Here is an 18,429-nt window from a genome sequence, read left to right on the forward strand (position 1 = left end):
TATCTTTCAGAAGCACGTGTTATACACACTAAGGAATATATAAGCCAGGTGGCATAGGACTAGTAATTTCCGCCTGATAAGGTAGTTCCTGCGAAATCCTAAAAATTGTATCGATCAATGTATATGCTAATTGTAATAATTGTATATCTATGTACTGTAAAGCGCTTTATAGTGGCTTATGTTAGCTAGATGGGGCGCCATATACAACGTTGTATAATATATATATTAATATAGCTGTATTACTTGGAAGACTTTCTCTTGCTTGTGTCTACTAGGTGCTTATATGCTTTTCAATCAATTTTTCAGTTACAATTTTGTGGTATTGATGCAGTGATATATTTCTATGGTTGACGTTGAAAACTAACATTGTCACGATTGTGAATAAACCAACTCAATATAGTCACAAATTAGATTGATCCCAATTATGTTCTTAGAGTGACTGAACCAATGCTGTATTGATTTGACCCACGCGTGAATTGTTATTACAATATTTATCAACAACACACAAATATGTCATTCATTACATTTTTTGAGACCCGATAAAAAAGTAATTTGTTGTTGAAAATAATAAGCATCATCGTAAAGTCGCAATTTTGGCACCGTTATGAAGTACTATTTAAATTCACCTAATATACAGTAGTTATGATGGATTGGTTTGGTTTTATTTTGCTTAACGTCCTATCAACAATTAAGGTCATTTAAGAACGTGTCTCCATGGATGTTGTGCATGCGTGCTTGCTTGCGAGTGTGCAGGAGGCAGGGTATGTTGGTGTGGTTGCCTCCGTGTGATAGCGCGAATTTTGATGCTGACTAATAGTGCTATCTTTCTGAAACACCATGCCGAAGTCAACCAGCACAACATTCCGCCCGGTCACATTATACTGACAACGGGTTAATCAGTTGTTGTCATTACCCTTGATGCTGCACGTTAAGCATGGAATAACAACTAATATTTTCAAGGACTTTGGTATGAACCAAAAAGAATCACCATTGGTCCAGTTACTGTTGCATTCTCGTTCGATTCTGGTATTGCAGCAACAGTTTGCAATAGTGTACTATCGTTTGTTGATTTGTGTGGGTATTTAGCCAATCAGCGTGATCCTTGTAAACAGCATTGCGATACCAGAATTAGTATTACAATCAACTCACTATTCAAAATGGGCTACAGAGGCATTATGATCTAAACCAGATCTCCCTACCCGTTCCACTTTGATAAGCTATGATGTTATACTGTATCTGTAAATTCTGTGCAAATGACTGAATATGGAGCTGAAAATATCAATACGCCAGATTAATCCTCAATTTATTTTTATTTCACGATTATATAAATGTATATACATGTATAGTGTTGAATAACAATTAAAATATGTTTAAATCAATATATAGTGTGCATATCACAGATAAATTGATTTGATAAATTAACAGATATGTAAAAAAGTTGATATAAACTTTATTTTGTTCTGATCGATACGCATATATTTGATAAATGTTAATATCATAAAAAAACAAATTGATAATCAATGACGCATTTAAAAATATAATTACTAAAATTGAGCTAATGCACAAGTTTTATTAAATGGTTTATTTCAATGTTCATAAAGCACTTTGTGAATAACTTTCTCTTTTTTGGTTTAATGACTAGACCAATATATATATATAAGAAAATTAATTGTTTTACCGTTTAATACCATCAATATTTCTCGAGTATGTCAGAATAATGATATTTTTCACAAGTCCTTCGCATTCCTGAAAATATCAATATATTCTGTCATAAAAGTGAAATAGATATGGCATTTACATATGTAACCAGAAAACCATTAAAATTTCTATTTATTACTTTTATACAAAGATGGTAGAAAACACTTATTTTTCTGTCGTTTCATCTTCAGCTGTAAAGAATGTCTGCGGCAGGAAATAGGAAATACAATTTTTATTGGCTAATATAAAATTGATACTCCACCATATATCATCAAAGGTGAAAATAAATTAATTTCGTATAACTTCACTGTAAATTAACGACACTGAATATTATACTGAAAAAATCATCAATAAAAATATATTCTACAAAACAATGTGTTGATTGAATGTTAATACAATAGTATAAGATATATCAGGGACGTCAAAGCCATAATTTGATTGGGTGGAAGGAAGTGCATTTTCAGGGAAGTGATTACGGATGGGAATTAAAAGGAAGGGTCACAGAGAAAGGAGAGGAACACACCTCATCCTCTTAGCCATATAACGTAATGACAAGACATGGTATGGTTACATTTCTTATTTGGAATAAAGCGAAACTATAGGTGATTTTATTTTAATATCTCAACAATAACGTTTTTAGACGAGGTGATAAAAGGGCATTCCATTGATAATTGCTTGTAAGTGGGTATTAAAAATGCAGGCGACTACTCCAACTTAATACAGGTTTAAGTTTCTTAAGGAATGTTGAGGCATGGGGGTACTAAAAGAAAAAGTCTGTTTTCTGAGTAGCTAAGGTGTAACTTATCAAGCTCAATGCAACTTCCTAAACTATAGCTGAACTTTGGTTATGCAGAATACAATAATGTCCAAAACGATTAACATTTAAAATAAAAAAAATAAAAAAAAAATATGTTCAGGATGGGACACAAATGTTTGAGGTTATCAATCTTGAAGCGTTTCTTTGCATTGGTTTTTACTCTTGTGTATTTTCCACAGAAGACGTTCCGAGGAATGGGTTTTTCCTGTCCTTATTGAAACGTAAGACCATTTCGTAGGGATAAGGTAGTTCCACGCTTGAAGTTTTATCTAGTTCATCCATCTGTAATATTAAATTATTCAATCTTGATGAATATGTACACATTTACATTGAAATACATAGTCAATTAATCTAAATGATATTTTCACAATTTTTGAAAACATGACAAAAGTAAATACCTTCAGACTGACCAAATCTTCAATTTATAATTTAAAATATTAATCAATTATTGACTTTCGTGGAGGTGAACATGTTGTTATCTGGACCTACATATATACAGAAAAAAGCCCTTTAATTGTAAGTATTGCATTTGTTTGAAAGCAATGTGACATTCAACAATTGAAATTACACCATAAAGTTGACCTGTTATTTCTTAAAATAGTAGCATCACAAATCACCGACCTCCATATGATTATGACCCCCCAAAGGATCATGGAAAAATGTGTGTCATATAATATTTTCAATGATACTTGATGGATATCCCAGACCTAACATCGAAAATACACTTTTAGGTCCATCTGTAACTATAATTGTTGGTCTTAGCCAGTTAACTGTGGACTAAAATCAATCTGCAGTAATAGATCTGTTTTACAACCGTAGTTTTCACACACCTCCTCTGTGGTAAGCGTCCAGCCCGTACCGGCTCCCATATTGTCCTCCAACTGTTTGATTGAGGTGGCACCGATTATCACTGACGACACCACATTCTTCTGCAGAAGCCACCTCAGTGCCACCTGGGGTACACTTCTACCTACAAACAAGAACATAGACAGCATATCAGTACGAACTAACAAATGTGTGATTTGAAGATAAACGTACAAGAAGGAAAAACTAGCGATGTCTCTTCCAACAAAAGAAAACTTGACAAAAATTCATGCAAATGTGATAAAATGTAATAATAGTCTGTGATGAAATAGACATTTGTCAGTATATTTTTTCCAGTCTGTGACGAGTAGAGTTCATATGTTCATCACACCTAGAATATTACAGCTGCAGCTTAATTGTGAAAGGTGGCAATTGTGAAAAAGAAAACATAGGACAAAAATCAGTTCTACAATGAAATTAACCTCTTTTCTGTATCTTCAATAACTCTGGCCAGGCTTACCATGGCTAATGGCTATTTTGGACATGACGTCCACAAGGTTCCAGTAAAACTCATTATCTTCATACTTGCTCCAACCGGGACTGCTCTGGAATGTTCTACTTGACTCCTTGGCGGCGGTAAACCCAATCCTAGAACCGTCACTTTCTGGTTTGGCCCCACGCTTGAACTTTCCTGTTAACAATCCCCTGAAGGACAAAATGATGGGTAAGCATATCTATATACTCATGCAACACCATAAGATCATCAATCTGGCTGAGTGCAAACTATAAATTATACAGTAGAGCACCGCAGTACACAGAAGACATCAGAATGACACTAGATTGATATATATATATATATATGTTGACCTCCAGCTTATATTGCATCTCATGATCAAAATTCCAAAACGAGGCTGTCGACAAGGCTAGTTACTGTGTTCTCACCCTTTCAGTGGACTCCATGGAAGTACACCGACACCTTCATTCCTGCACACCTGAAACTCCTCCAACTCGGGATGGCGACATAACAGGTTGTATTGTTGCTATCAACATAAAATCAATCAACGGGGAATTCACTTGAGATTCTTACTTCACAGAAACAGCATTTCATGTTTAATATTCACAGATGGACCATATTTAAATAAATAGGAAACTAACACAAATATGTCATTATTAAGCTTACAAATGAGGTATATTCTACTTTATATTGATTATCTGAGAAAGAGGGAAAACATAAAAAACATAAAGGGAATAAGTTGTCCTTAATATTTAGTAGAGAAGGCAATTTATTCTTTATATTGAGTAAAGGAAACGTGTTCTTAATTTTGAGTATCGAACGCAATTCATACTTTATTGTGAGAAAAGGGAAAAACATTTTTTTATTCGTTAGTGCAGAAAACATGTTCAGTTCTTAAATTTGAGTAAAGGAGACAATCCATATTTCATTTTAAGTACAGGAAACGTGTCTTCAATTTTGAGTACAGTAGGCATACTACCAGTATACACCATCATAATGAGAAATGGAAACATTATATTATATTATAATGGATGCAGGAATTACATTGAGTTCTAAATAGACTGAAATAACTGACTTTCTTCTTTTAAAATATTTTTTTGATGGGGCAGAGATTAAAATCTTAAAAGGAGGAAGTTGCTTAATTTGGACTACATCTTATAATGAGGACAAGGAACACATACGCTATGGTAGGTACAGGAAACATGTTATACTTTTATCATGGGTTTTATAGAAACATATCATACTTTATATTCAGTAGATAAGACAAATTATACAAAAAGTCTAAACCTGCTTGTATGTTCACATTATAATTGAAGAAACACTAGTACTGGTACATCATATACTTACAACAGTAATGTATTTTATTACCCTTACATACAGACCAAAACAATATTGTTTACCTGTAGACCTATGATGGAGTTGATTCCCATTGCTTCCGCTTTGTCGACAATCTTCTGCATCTGCCAGCCTGTGACATTGCAGACGCCCACATAGCGAACCTTGCCGCCCCTGACAAGGTCATCCAACGCCCGAAGGGTTTCCTCTATGGGGACTGCCGAATCCCAACCATGAGTCTGCAATGACGCATTGATTAGGTAACGCAAGCTTAACTCATTCACCCCTGAAATTTCACAATGAACTTTCTCAACCATAGAATTGGAAGAGTTCAACTGTGTCTTCAGGGGTGAATGAGTTATATGCATGTATTTTTTTTTAAATAAGTCGCAACATAGCATTTGTGACATGAATCTTATGGTGGTATGATAAGGGGACATAACTCCCACCAATTAGGAGAAAAATCATTTTGGCCAACCACATCTGAGTATGGCTACTATATCAATGGGCTTTCATTAAATCTGTATCAAAACTGTAGGGAAGCGTTGTGTGGACAAACTTTGACTAAACACAATATTTGACTAACTTTGCAAAGATGGGGTATCACTCCAAAAAAAGATAGCGGGAATTGAAAAAAAAAACATGCATAGGTACATAACTTGAAAGTGCTATGGAGGTTAAAAAGAATTGGATAAAGCTATAGGAGAAATTTCTTACACAAGATCAATATCCCACTACATGTATTAAAATTGTTAAAGGGGAATAACTCCCAACAATATACAAGGCATTCAGAATGCATGTATGGTAATAACATCAGTGGAGATTCACAAAATCTTACAGAAACTGTAGGACTTATCTGGACAAGACTCCATCTCAAACGGAGAGACAGATGGACAAATGGACAGATGGACAGACAGATAAACAGACAACCTGATTCCAGTATACCCCCTTGTTGCCTTGTTACAGGATATATCAAATTTGATTTTGTAAGCAAGTGTCTCTATAAAAAAAAAAAATATTAATTGATTTAAAAGTCATTTGTACTATTTTGCTATGACCGCCTCCATTGAAGAAGTTGCTACATGCATTCATCCTTAACTTAATAGTTCTGTATGGGGCACTTCTCCAACAGTCAATTCTAAACTCTTGATTCCTTTTCTATGATAGCAACAAGGCGATGTTTTATGCTATTGATTTTTTTTTATCAAGTATTCAAAAAAAAGATTAAGCACATTAACTCATTCACCCCTGAAGACACATTTGAACCCTTCCAATTCAAAGGTTGGAATGGTTCATTAAGAAATTTCAAGGGTGAATGTGTTAATACTTTCAAGCTTACCTGGTAGAGGTCAATATAGTCAGTCTGCAGACGTCGAAGGCTGTCATCACACATTTGTAGGATATGTCGTCTGCTCAGACCCAAGTCATTTGGTCCTGATCCCATCGTAGCACGGACTTTTGTTGCTATGACAAAGTTTTCTCGTTTTTGTCTGAAATTTACCCAATTTTATAATTTGAACTAACCGTATAAGTTTGAAATCATATTTCACAAGTGAATTGTATAATGTATCAACACCTTAACTGTTTAACTCTTTCACCCTTGAAGATACATGTGAACTCTTCAAATTCAAAGGTTGAAAGAGTCTATTATAAGATTTTAGAGGTAAATGAGCTAAGCACCTCAGAGCGAAACATCCATGGGGGAAAAATATTTCTGGTAAGAAAAATTATATGGTCAAGGTTATTCGTTTGATCACCCTAAATAACCATTTATTGTAGCATGCTACAGCTTATGAATATCATTCACGACTTATATAATAGCAGCTTAAAGATTCTTTATTTGTTTTGCGCCTGTGACTTGACACTAGGTAAAGGTTGTTCAGTTTAAAATCAAATTTCATAGCATATCATTGTGTTTACAACAAAACAAATATTCAGAATAACATGTTTATTTCATCAGGCCAGTGACTTTGAAAGTTGATCAAGGTTATTCTTTCAAATATATATTGATAGCCCTTAATCGAAACTTGTATGACCCTAGCTTATACAATACTGACAGGAAGTGTACTAGAAGGACAGGAAGTGTATGTACCAGATAGACAGGAACTATACAAGAAAAACAGAAAGTGTTCTAGACAGACAGACAGGCAGTATACTAGATGTCTAAGTGTACCAGACATACAGGACATACAGGAACTATACAAGATAAACAGAAAGTGTTCTAGACAGACAGACAGACAGGCAGTATACTAGACAGGCAGGAAATCAAATGTACTAGACAGACAGGAACTATACAAGAAAAACAGAAAGAGTTCTAGACAGACAGACAGGCAGTATACTAGAGAGGCAGGGAATGTACCAGACAGACAGGAACTATACAAGAAAAACAGAAAGTGTTCTAGACAGACAGACAGACAGGCTGTATACTAGAGAGGCAGGAAATGTACCAGACAGACAGGAACTATACAAGATAAACAGAAAGTGTTCTAGACAGACAGACAGACAGGACATACACTAGACAGGCAGGAAATGTACCAGACATACAGGACATACACTAGACAGGCAGGAAGTGTACCAGACATACAGGACATACACTAGACAGGCAGGAAATGTACCAGACAGACAGGACATACACTAGACAGGCAGGAAGTGTACCAGACATACAGGACATACACTAGACAGGCAGGAAATGTACCAGACAGACAGGACATACACTAGACAGGCAGGAAGTGTACCAGACATACAGGACATACACTAGACAGACAGGAAGTGGTATTAGACAGAGATGAAGTAAACTAGATAGAAAATTAGTTAACTGCAGATAGGCAAAGAATGTTCTAGACAGCACTGGAATAACTAGACTGTAGGTGAAATTGATGTGATAAAATCTCACTTTTTCAGCCAGGAACCGACGATTTCTTCTGATAGCCCCAAGCTATATACATTGGCTGTGTCTATAAAGTTTCCTCCAAGCTCCACAAATCTGTCCAGGATAGCGTGTGACTCTGCTTCATCAGCTTGGGTAGGTCCATTGAAGAGCTATATAATTAAAAAATGAACCAATACCTTAATTATATATTGCCCAATTATGAATGAAATTGTACTTAAATGACTATTTCAAGTTTGGAATGGAAAGTTAAAAACAATAAAAAGGGTAATGGGATGACCTCTTAGCTACAGTTGTACTTGTATAGTTTGAGTCCCAATCTTGCAGTACATTTTTCCGGTTTTCATTTCAAAATTGGCTAGGTTGTCAACTCTTGTTTTAATCTACACAAACCAGGGTCGTAGGAATAAGAGAGAAATGTAACGGAAATTGGATAGGTCATTCACCAGGGACCAGGTAGCTCAATAGTCCGAATTATCCGACGACAGACCGATATGAAAAAAGTCGATAAAACGTCAGAATAATTCAGACTAGTAGCTCAATTACAGGAGCGTCCATCTAGAGTTCAGAAGGTCCCAGGTTTAAATCCCGTTGCAGTATGGTAATATGAAGGCCATGGTGAAATGAACCGCAGTTCATATTACCATTATGGTAATATGAGCCGCCCCATGGTGAAATGAAGGGTTTTGCTTTTTTTTCCTATTTTACTTTTTTAAACCAAATATTAGTTAAGATCAGTTTGATGTCCTGAACATGAAATTCACAAAATAATAAGTCTGGGGTAGAGAAATTTAGGGTGGGCCAGGGGTGCTTCACTGCTCAAATCCTTCATTTCACCATTATGTTAACGTGAAGCGCCCCTGCTCCAATCTGTCAGATTTACCATAAAACCAGCGTTTACATAGGTTAAAGGGGGATAACTCCATTACACTTCTACATTGATATATGGACATTGGACCTGCCTGTGTCGTATGATATCACACCGCACATATGCCACATATACTACATTGTATGTAATTCACGTAGTTTTGTAAATATCATTCCTGTCAATATAAATGAAAGAAGTTAGTCAATCTCAGTTACCACAATTATTTCCTAATTACACATTGTTCAATCACTGGAACAAAATAATGCAGGGTGAATATTCAGGTTACACAATATAGCACAAACCTCAAATGCAGAAGATTTGCCAAATGTCATTGTTCCAAGACAAATGTTGGACACTCTCAGTCCCGATTTTCCGAGGAATCGGTAGACCACTTTTGGTTCGGGTTTATCTGTTGTAGCTGCCATCTTTTAGTTTGTTAAATACCGCTCTTCATGCACTACACATTTGTAGGTATGACACCACAGAACGTCCACCTAGATAAAATACGGGGAACGTCTCGAAAGGTCATTGTGCGTTCTATATAATAGCACGGAAATAGATAACATTCCGTGATAGTAGACTGCATAGTTCAGTCGCTATAAATCGTACGTTTGATTAACTTCATCCGAATAACGGTAAATATATTGAAAAACGTATTTGTTCTTTTTTTCTTCCTCACTTCCGCCGATAGGTTAAAGGTCAAAGTGATCTTTTATTTTGATGAATTGAAAACTGAAGTGTATCTCCATATCAATGACACACCTTCAGGTAAAAATTAAAAAGATGCAAAATTACTATTTTTTTTCCAAGTTTGAAAAAAATGGAATTTATGTTCTGGTCGTCGTTTTCAATACAAGGGTATCAACAAATTTAACTATATATCATTACCAGTACCACTATTGCAAAATATTTATTGTTAAGCCCTTTCCAAAAGCACTATTTCCTTAAAACTAAAAATTGCCATGCGTTTGACGGAGTTATAGTATTTCGAAATTTGAATGTTTCAAAATAAGTAAAAAAGAGAGAAAACAAGAACAATGCAGGGATCGACCTAGGAACTTTTGCATTAGTTTCTAGGTCGATCCCTGCATTTTTCTTGTTTTCTTTCTTTTTTACTATTTTTTTACTCATAGCAAAATTAGTGGCTCGGTGCACGTGTGCACAACATTGCTAATGAGACAATTTAAGAAGTTTTGGTGTACAACAAAATAATCTAGCGTTCGCGTAACGGTAAAATTGACTGGCTTTGGAGGCGGGTTTCGTCACTTTGTAAACTTTAAAGTGACAGGTATTAGCCTGGCGATTGGTAAGGTTATCTAAACTGACACCAATCAAACAGTTTGGTGCGGGCGGCCTTTACTTTTGCTACGACATATTTCAGGGATGCAGAGGACGTAAATGACCGTAACATCTCGAGTATGAAATCATTGATGAACATTGAGATTCATATGAGGTCATTTGTTACCTTTCTCGCTAGGTCACAGGCAATTCAGTAAGACATATATATAGGCTGCACATTTTCTCCCTTGTTAGAAGAAACATTTTAACTTCTCCTTCACGTAACAAGAGAAGCAGACGAGCAAATCAGGTCCGATTGACTTCTACTATAATTTCCGAAAACATTTGGTGACTACTTTTATATATTTTGATATTATGAACTGAGATTTATATCTGCGGAAATTAAATACCAATTATTGCAATAACTAAATGTAACTTCATTTTAGCCCCTTTAAAGTTTATTCAATTTAAGACCACCCGCTTGGATAATGTGCCATGACACAGTGTCCATTGATTCATGGAAATAACACTTGTTCGGTCATCTTCCATATTCCAGGGGTTACGCTCACTTACGCTCTAGATCTGTGCACCGCTGGAATATGGCATAGCAAAATTGAAGGCACAAAGTTAGCTGTTTGATTGGTCCCGGGTAAAAAAAACACATGTTTAATCGTCAGGCTGATACAAGTCCTTTGAAAATTACAGTAGAGAGACACCCGACTTCAAAGCCAGTCATTTTTGACCGTTACGCGACCGCGAGATTCTTTTGATGTACATCAAGTCAACAAGGTGGCGCACACTAAACCTTCAATTTTGATATTCCAGGGGTGCAGAGAGCGCAAGTGAGCGTAACCCCTTAAGTATCTAGGATGTTGTTCGGTATTTTTTATTGTAAAGTAATTATAAGAAAGTTAACTAAAGTTTTAAGTGCTGACCTGATGTACATATGTTCTTTTAGTACACCGTAATGTACAGGGTACTACATGTAGCCGAAAACAAGACTGGTGGGACTTCGATGTGAATATAAATTGAAATAACTGAATAATAATATAAATATTTCAAAGGAGATATTTATTCTAATTAAGTCTGACATGTGATTGTTTGAAACACAAAAAAGAATATCTGCGAAGATTGCAATTTCAATGTCGATGCTAATACATGTAGCTAGGCCAGTAAAAACATGTTTCTAGGCCAGTAAAAACATGTTTCTGGCAAAAGTCTGCCATCTATCGATAATTAAAGAGTGCACTGTACATATGTCTCTGTTGTTGTCGGAAGTGACGTAGATCGATGCAAGCATTTGTAAATTTGAGGCAATGTCGATTGTTGAAAGTATTTCCCATTTTGAAGCGAACCGGTATTAACATTCTGTTTAATTTTAGTCGTTTTTTTCAATTAAGATATTTTCTGAGTTTTCTTATGTAATTCTAAGTCAATCGATTTTACAGGATCCCTGTCCCACTGCACTGTGTCTTTTCGTACAAACAGTATCCTCTTCACATTAGTAATTTTGGATGGAACTGTGCAATGTGACTCACTCGGTTACAGCGACAGTACGTGTTGCTGGTCTTTTTTCTCGAAGTGTAAATTGTTTTCTTTACAGAAGTGATTTATTCAAGCCAATTTATTCTGTTAGCATTCTATTATCTAATGATGTTAAGAATTGACTTGCTTAATACCGATCCAAAGTTGTGCATTGTGCAGTCACGTGGTCAAGTTCTCCGGACAAAAACATGAAGGGGGGGTACTTTGCGTATTCACATTTCCTTATCTGTGATTGCCCGCCGTGGTTTGCTTGACCTGAGATGTTTCAGTTCTATTTATATAAGTATGGTCCAATGACGTATTTGTTAAGAAGCTTTAATACACTCGGCGACCAGGTGACGACCCATGATGGCATGACACTATAGAGAGCAGGTAAGAAACACCGATAAGATAGCGTGAAGTATGTGTGTAAATATGTGTGTTTCGGGGGTCGTTTCAAAACATATTTTTGCACCTACTCAAATACTACATGTTTAGCGCGGGAATACCGTAAGCGTTATACAACAAAGGGACCCGATATTGTATTACAGTTGGTGTTTGGACTTATCGACCCTGATCTTTCACTCTAGAGTAATTAGTTAACATTTCAGGGTTTTTAATTAATCAACTGTCGGTGAAAATGACACCTCAAACGATACACATTTGATTTATAAACTTCTTAAGTGTCAAATATTACTCTCTACACATCATGATATGTCCGATCATACCAACTGTAACAAAATCGTATCACACATTTCTTCATGATGCATGTTATACATAGTTTAACGATCGTCATGAATAAATCATGTAGAGAAATTGACTAGGACAGAAGGTAAATTTCGCTGTATTCTGCTTACCTCTTTGTTATAATAAATGCAAGTACACTAATTTATTATGTGTAATAATTGTACGTGAGACAATGTGTAGGTATAGTTATATTGACGTACTGTACTATACAATTATGGTCTTCTGGTGAGGTTTATCCCTGATTTACGAACCTGAACTGAACAATATTCACAGAGGCCGCGGCCGAAGGCCGAGGTGAATATTATTCAGACCAGGTCCGTAAATCAAGGATAGACCGAAACTGAAGTCCACAATTGTTTTATTATATGACTTTTACAATAAGATTAATACTTTTTCAGATTCAATTCATATGATATTTAATTTCAAGTAAATATTATTTGAACAAGAATTTGAACTGAAGTTGAATTCAGTAGTGTGAATGGTAACAGATTTAAAGACTATCTGGGAAATTACCACGGACTGTTTTTAGTAGCGATCTGTAACACGTTTCTATATGTACAATGTAGGTCGAGGTCTATAACACTTTTTTATTTATAGAACGAGGTCTGTAACATATTTACAGACTCGTCACGCGACGTCGCTCCTCCAATCAGGGCTGGGGATTAGCACCAGTTATATAATAAACAAGGTGTAGGTACAGTTATATTAACGTACTGTACACAAGACGTAGATATAGTTATATTACATTACGTACCATTACCGTAGCATTTCCGTAGCACTTGCGTAGCGTTTCCGTAGCACTTCCGTAGCGTTTCCGTAGCACTTGCGTCTACATCTTTCCATTTAGAAAGCGTTTGTGAAACGTTCGGTCGAAAATTTTACGGAATGTATATTTGTCGAAACGAATTGTAAAAAAAATCATTATAAACCGCATAACGTGAAAATTATTCCAACTATCATAATAGTCTGAAGGGGAAAAAAATGACGGTTTACATATATATGGACGTAACAGCCCTCCTCCCATGGGCCTACTGTGTGTTCCCCACACCAGCAGCTAGGCCTTAGGGTTAATTTAAATAACAGGCAGACAGCTGGCCATGTGGTTATGACCTGTCCCTTGTTTAAGGTATAAACAACTTTAGTGTCCGTTATAAAGGTTGTTAGGGCAACATGACCACCCGCTGACAGATACATTTCTTTCAATATGATATCTATATACCTGAGAATCTAGGCAGTGATAATGCATCGACCATTTACCTGTGGTCACTTTGGATTCTGATGTGCTGTACCTGATCAAGTTCACATTCTCTGATTTCAAGGCAATTAAGTCAATGTCAATTAATCCAGTTCATTGTATATCCATCACGTGCAGCTGTATACAGGTAAATCAGTTCAAGGTAAAAACCTACAGGTAAGATACTTTGGCTGTCCCTCGATGAGGAAATGACAGCCCCAGGCACAAATTCATTTCATAACAGTGCCTTAACCAAGTTTACCTAATATTTAACTTGGAATTCCTAATTTAATAAAGAAATAAAGGCCCTTATTATGATATTTAACTTCTCACGTGGATGATTTGTTTTAAAACTAATCTATTTTTTTAAAATAATCTATCATGAGTTCTGTTATCAGAGAGCAAGGTTGAATACTAACGTAACAAACTTTTCATATCCGATTATTGAAAATGATGATATTTTTCATTAATCATTTAAAAAACATTATGAAGATAACTTTATTGTCATCATGTGACTGAGTTCCTGAGAAAATAGAGTGTGATTCCTTGTTGTCTATAGCAGAGACGTATATATTACAATACGTCTCTGTCTAGAGTAAGTTTGTTAACGGAGTGCCCTCTCTGTGTGTGGTAATTATAAAGGTGTCAAAAATCAGTCAAGCGGTTCTAGGCTAGTGTACCTATGAACTTACATGGTTTAATGAAAAAGATAATTGACCTTTTACAGTTGACCAATTAGTACCACTTAGCGCCTTTAGCAAGGTACACAGTGGACAGTATATATCAGAGGCTGGAATTAACCTGGCCTAGGTGGGGTTTTTTGAAACATTATATTAACGACAACAAGATTTATTAATTAAAGAAAGAAAGCTTTATTGATATTTTTAGAGAAGAATGTGCAGAAAAAATAAGATTTTTTTATAGATATATTTATGATCATTTTGATCTACATAACTACCTGCGTAAACCCATACAAAAAGAATATCTGAAAGAAATCAAAAAAGAAAATATCTCCTCATAACTTAAAATTAGAAAAAGGCGATATCAAAACATTGAATCGCCGAGTGTGTATGATGTTGAAGACCATGTCATTCTGATTTGCGAGAAATTGTTTGGAAAACTTATTATATTAAAAAGCCAAGTATATTTAAATTGAAAGGATTATTGAGTGTGAAAAATACAAAAGAAATTAGGGAAATATATAAAATTTGCAAATTCGAGAGGAACCTAATTATCATAAATAGGTATAGTTTCACTTGTAATTGTGTTGTGAGTGTGTGTAATGTTGTGTAATGTTATTTTGTATTTTGCACAGTAAATATCAGAAAGTTTGTTACTTTGTAACTGGTGAGTCGAACGACTCAAAGTAATAAAGAACTTGAACTTGAACTAGGCGATGAGGCTACGTACATGTATGACAAAATATGAAATATTGTAGCACTTACACTTACATGGATTGTGCATTGAGCACAGACAAAGAAAATGTTATGTAGTTTTGCCACTCATCTATTGTGGTGTTGTCTATAAAAAGTCTGACAACGGTCAGAGACGTATACTTTAAAGCAAACATTTTCACTTGATTTTGTGTGCGCTACCATTCCCCGTCACCAGTTTCACGAAAAAATACTTTAATTATGGAGACTCGTTAACTTGAAATTTCAGGAAAATGTCATCATATATCCTCAACGCCATAACTTTTCATGTAGAACTAGAGACAAGAGATTGTGAGCTAATTGCCCCTGGACCCTGATCAGGAAGCTATCGCCCTAAGCCCACACTCCTTGATTCACGCCTATTTAGGTACAAACGTACATGTACAAACGGAGAAATACATATTGTAGATATATTGAAGTTTGACTTGGTCTCAGTCCCTATGTTATCTGACATCAGACCCCTATACTCTCTGAAGTACACCCCCCTCAGGCAGACAGTCATAGTTTCTCCTGTACCAGGATTCAGACAGGTAAGATTTACCTGTAGAAAAGTCAGTATAGATACCTACATTTTTATGATCGATAAAGAAAATCTATATTCTTATTAATACTAGAGGTACATATCATGAATGTGAAAATTACATATATTTAGTACATATTATTTTTCTTAATCATAATAGTTTCCTACATGCACGAGATTGCCTTTCAAACTGAAAAAATATATATAATAACTCCCGTAACAATATACACGTACAATGTATAACAAAAAAACTTGTTTATCTGTGAATGAAATTTAATTAATAGACATGGTATAACATGTATACATTTCAAATCTCCGATGCATGTATTTGCATGTACTAATAATTAAGCACATTATCGGTCTCCAAATCCTACGAAAAATCTAAAAGTGTATGGAAGTACTAAATTAAAGAAAATATAAAAAATAGAAATAGAGGTACTGGTTCCTTAACACAGGAGTCTGAAATCATATTTTTTTTTTATCATTATTATTAGGCTTATCAATTATTACGTTTCTTGTTAAAAAACTGTAACAAGTTTACTTACTGTCAATATTAATTAGTCTTTTGTTCGGTAAGCAGGTGGAAATACTTCTGACCATAACTGATTTATTATCTGTGTGTCGCGTTGATCTGTTAGCGTACGTCAGGTCTTTGTGATGGATATGTTATAATTACATGTACCAATATTTGATCGACCTTTATCTTTATAAATCACGAGACATTTCTGTTTGTTTCACACGCATCCATTATGCAAACGAAATGGCAAAATTTAAATCATTCTTGTGTGCCTCGATCCTCGTAGCCTACAGTGTACTGACGTTTTTTCCTATGTGGGTATGTTCGTTTCGTTTTAGATATTTAATGTGGTTCCGCTTTTTATGTAAACCCGTTCTTGTCACAACAAACGATTCACCGTTTGTAAGCGTCATCCGTAGCACTTCCGTACCGTTTGCGTAACTCTTCCGTACCGTTTGCGTAGCACCTGCGTACCATTTCCGTACCGTTTGCGTAGCACTTCCGTACCATTTGCGTAGCACTTCCGTACCGTTTGCGTCCAAGGTGGAACAGCGAACGTGTACGGGTCTGTAACGTACTGTACACAAGACGTAGATATAGTTTTATGGGTGTACTGTACACAAGACGTAGATATAGTTATATTGACGTACTGTACACAAAACGTAGGTATAGTTATATTGACGTACTGTACACAAAACGCGGGTATAGTTATATAGACGTACTGTACTAAAGGTGTAGGTATAGTTATATTGACGTACTGTACACAAGACGTAGATTTAGTTATATTGACGTACTGTACACAAGACGTAGATATAGTTATATTGACGTACTGTACACAAGACGTAGATATAGTTATATTGACGTACTGTACACAAGACGTAGATATAGTTATATTGACGTACTGTACACAAGACGTAGATATAGTTATATTGACGTACTGTACACAAGACGTAGATATAGTTATATTGACGTACTGTACACAAGACGTAGATATAGTTATATTGACGTACTGTACACAAGACGTAGATATAGTTATATTGACGTACTGTACACAAGACGTAGATATAGTTATATTGACGTACTGTACACAAGACGTAGATATAGTTATATTGACGTACTGTACACAAGACGTAGATATAGTTATATTGACGTACTGTACACAAGACGTAGATATAGTTATATTGACGTACTGTACACAAGACGTAGATATAGTTATATTGACGTACTGTACACAAGACGTAGATATAGTTATATTGACGTACTGTACACAAGACGTAGATATAGTTATATTGACGTACTGTACACAAGACGTAGATATAGTTATATTGACGTACTGTACACAAGACGTAGATATAGTTATATTGACGTACTGTACACAAGACGTAGATATAGTTATATTGACGTACTGTACACAAGACGTAGGTATAGTTATATTGACGTACTGTACACAAGACGTAGATATAGTTATATTGACGTACTGTACACAAGACGTTGATATAGTTATATTGACGTACTGTACACAAGACGTAGATTTAGTTATATTGACGTACTGTACACAAGACGTAGATTTAGTTATATTGACGTACTGTACACAAGACGTAGGTATAGTTATATTGACGTACTGTACACAAAACGTGGGTATAGTTATATAGACGTACTGTACACAAGGTGTAGGTATAGTTTTATGGGTGTACTGTACACAAGACGTAGATAAAGTTATATTGACGTACTGTACACAAGACGTAGATATAGTTATATTGCCCTACTGTACACAAGACGTAGGTATAGTTATATTGACGTCCTGTACACAAGACGTAGATAAAGTTATATGGACGTACTGTACACAAGACGAAGATTTAGTTATATTGACGTAGTGTACACAAGACGTAGATAAAGTTATGTTGACGTACTGTACACAAGGTGTATGTATAGTTTTATGGGTGTACTGTACACAAGTCGTAGATAAAGTTATATTGACGTACTGTTCGCAAAACGTGGGAATAGTTATATGTACACAAGACGTAGATTTAGATATATTGCCGTACTGTACACAAGACGTAGATCTAGTTATATTGACGTACTGAACACAAGACGTAGGTATAGTTATATTGACGTACTGTACACAAGACGTAGGTATAGTTATATTGACGTACTGTTCACAAAACGTGGGAATAGTTATATTGACGTACTGTACACAAGACGTAGGTATAGTTATATTGACGTACTGTACACAAGACGTAGGTATAGTTATAT

The 18,429-nt window shown here is 35.4% G+C and overlaps 2 protein-coding genes across 2 annotated transcripts in view; one reads left to right on the forward strand and one right to left on the reverse strand.

The window, feature by feature from the left end:
• Positions 1-1,468: 1,468 nt before the first annotated feature.
• On the reverse strand, positions 1,469-9,441 carry LOC110441240 (uncharacterized oxidoreductase YajO-like). The gene is made up of 8 exons (XM_021484346.1): positions 9,226-9,441; positions 8,062-8,207; positions 6,508-6,658; positions 5,234-5,407; positions 4,262-4,359; positions 3,840-4,024; positions 3,346-3,485; positions 1,469-2,797 (listed from the first exon to the last, which is right to left on the reverse strand). Exons 1-8 carry the CDS (start codon positions 9,346-9,348, stop codon positions 2,672-2,674), a joined length of 1,143 nt encoding a protein of 380 aa, XP_021340021.1. The 5' UTR covers positions 9,349-9,441; the 3' UTR covers positions 1,469-2,671.
• A 2,528-nt stretch (positions 9,442-11,969) lies between these two features.
• Positions 11,970-18,429, forward strand: part of LOC110441239 (monocarboxylate transporter 12-B-like) — a gene marked incomplete at its 3' end in the record, with an annotated part of 24,285 nt that continues 17,825 nt past the window's right edge. Inside the window, exon 1 of the mRNA XM_021484345.1 lies at positions 11,970-12,118. The remainder of the gene's footprint in view (positions 12,119-18,429) is intronic.

The sequence above is a fragment of the Mizuhopecten yessoensis genome, unplaced genomic scaffold, assembly GCF_002113885.1.
Source record: "Mizuhopecten yessoensis strain PY_sf001 unplaced genomic scaffold, ASM211388v2 scaffold715763, whole genome shotgun sequence".
Lineage (NCBI taxonomy): Eukaryota > Metazoa > Mollusca > Bivalvia > Pectinida > Pectinidae > Mizuhopecten > Mizuhopecten yessoensis.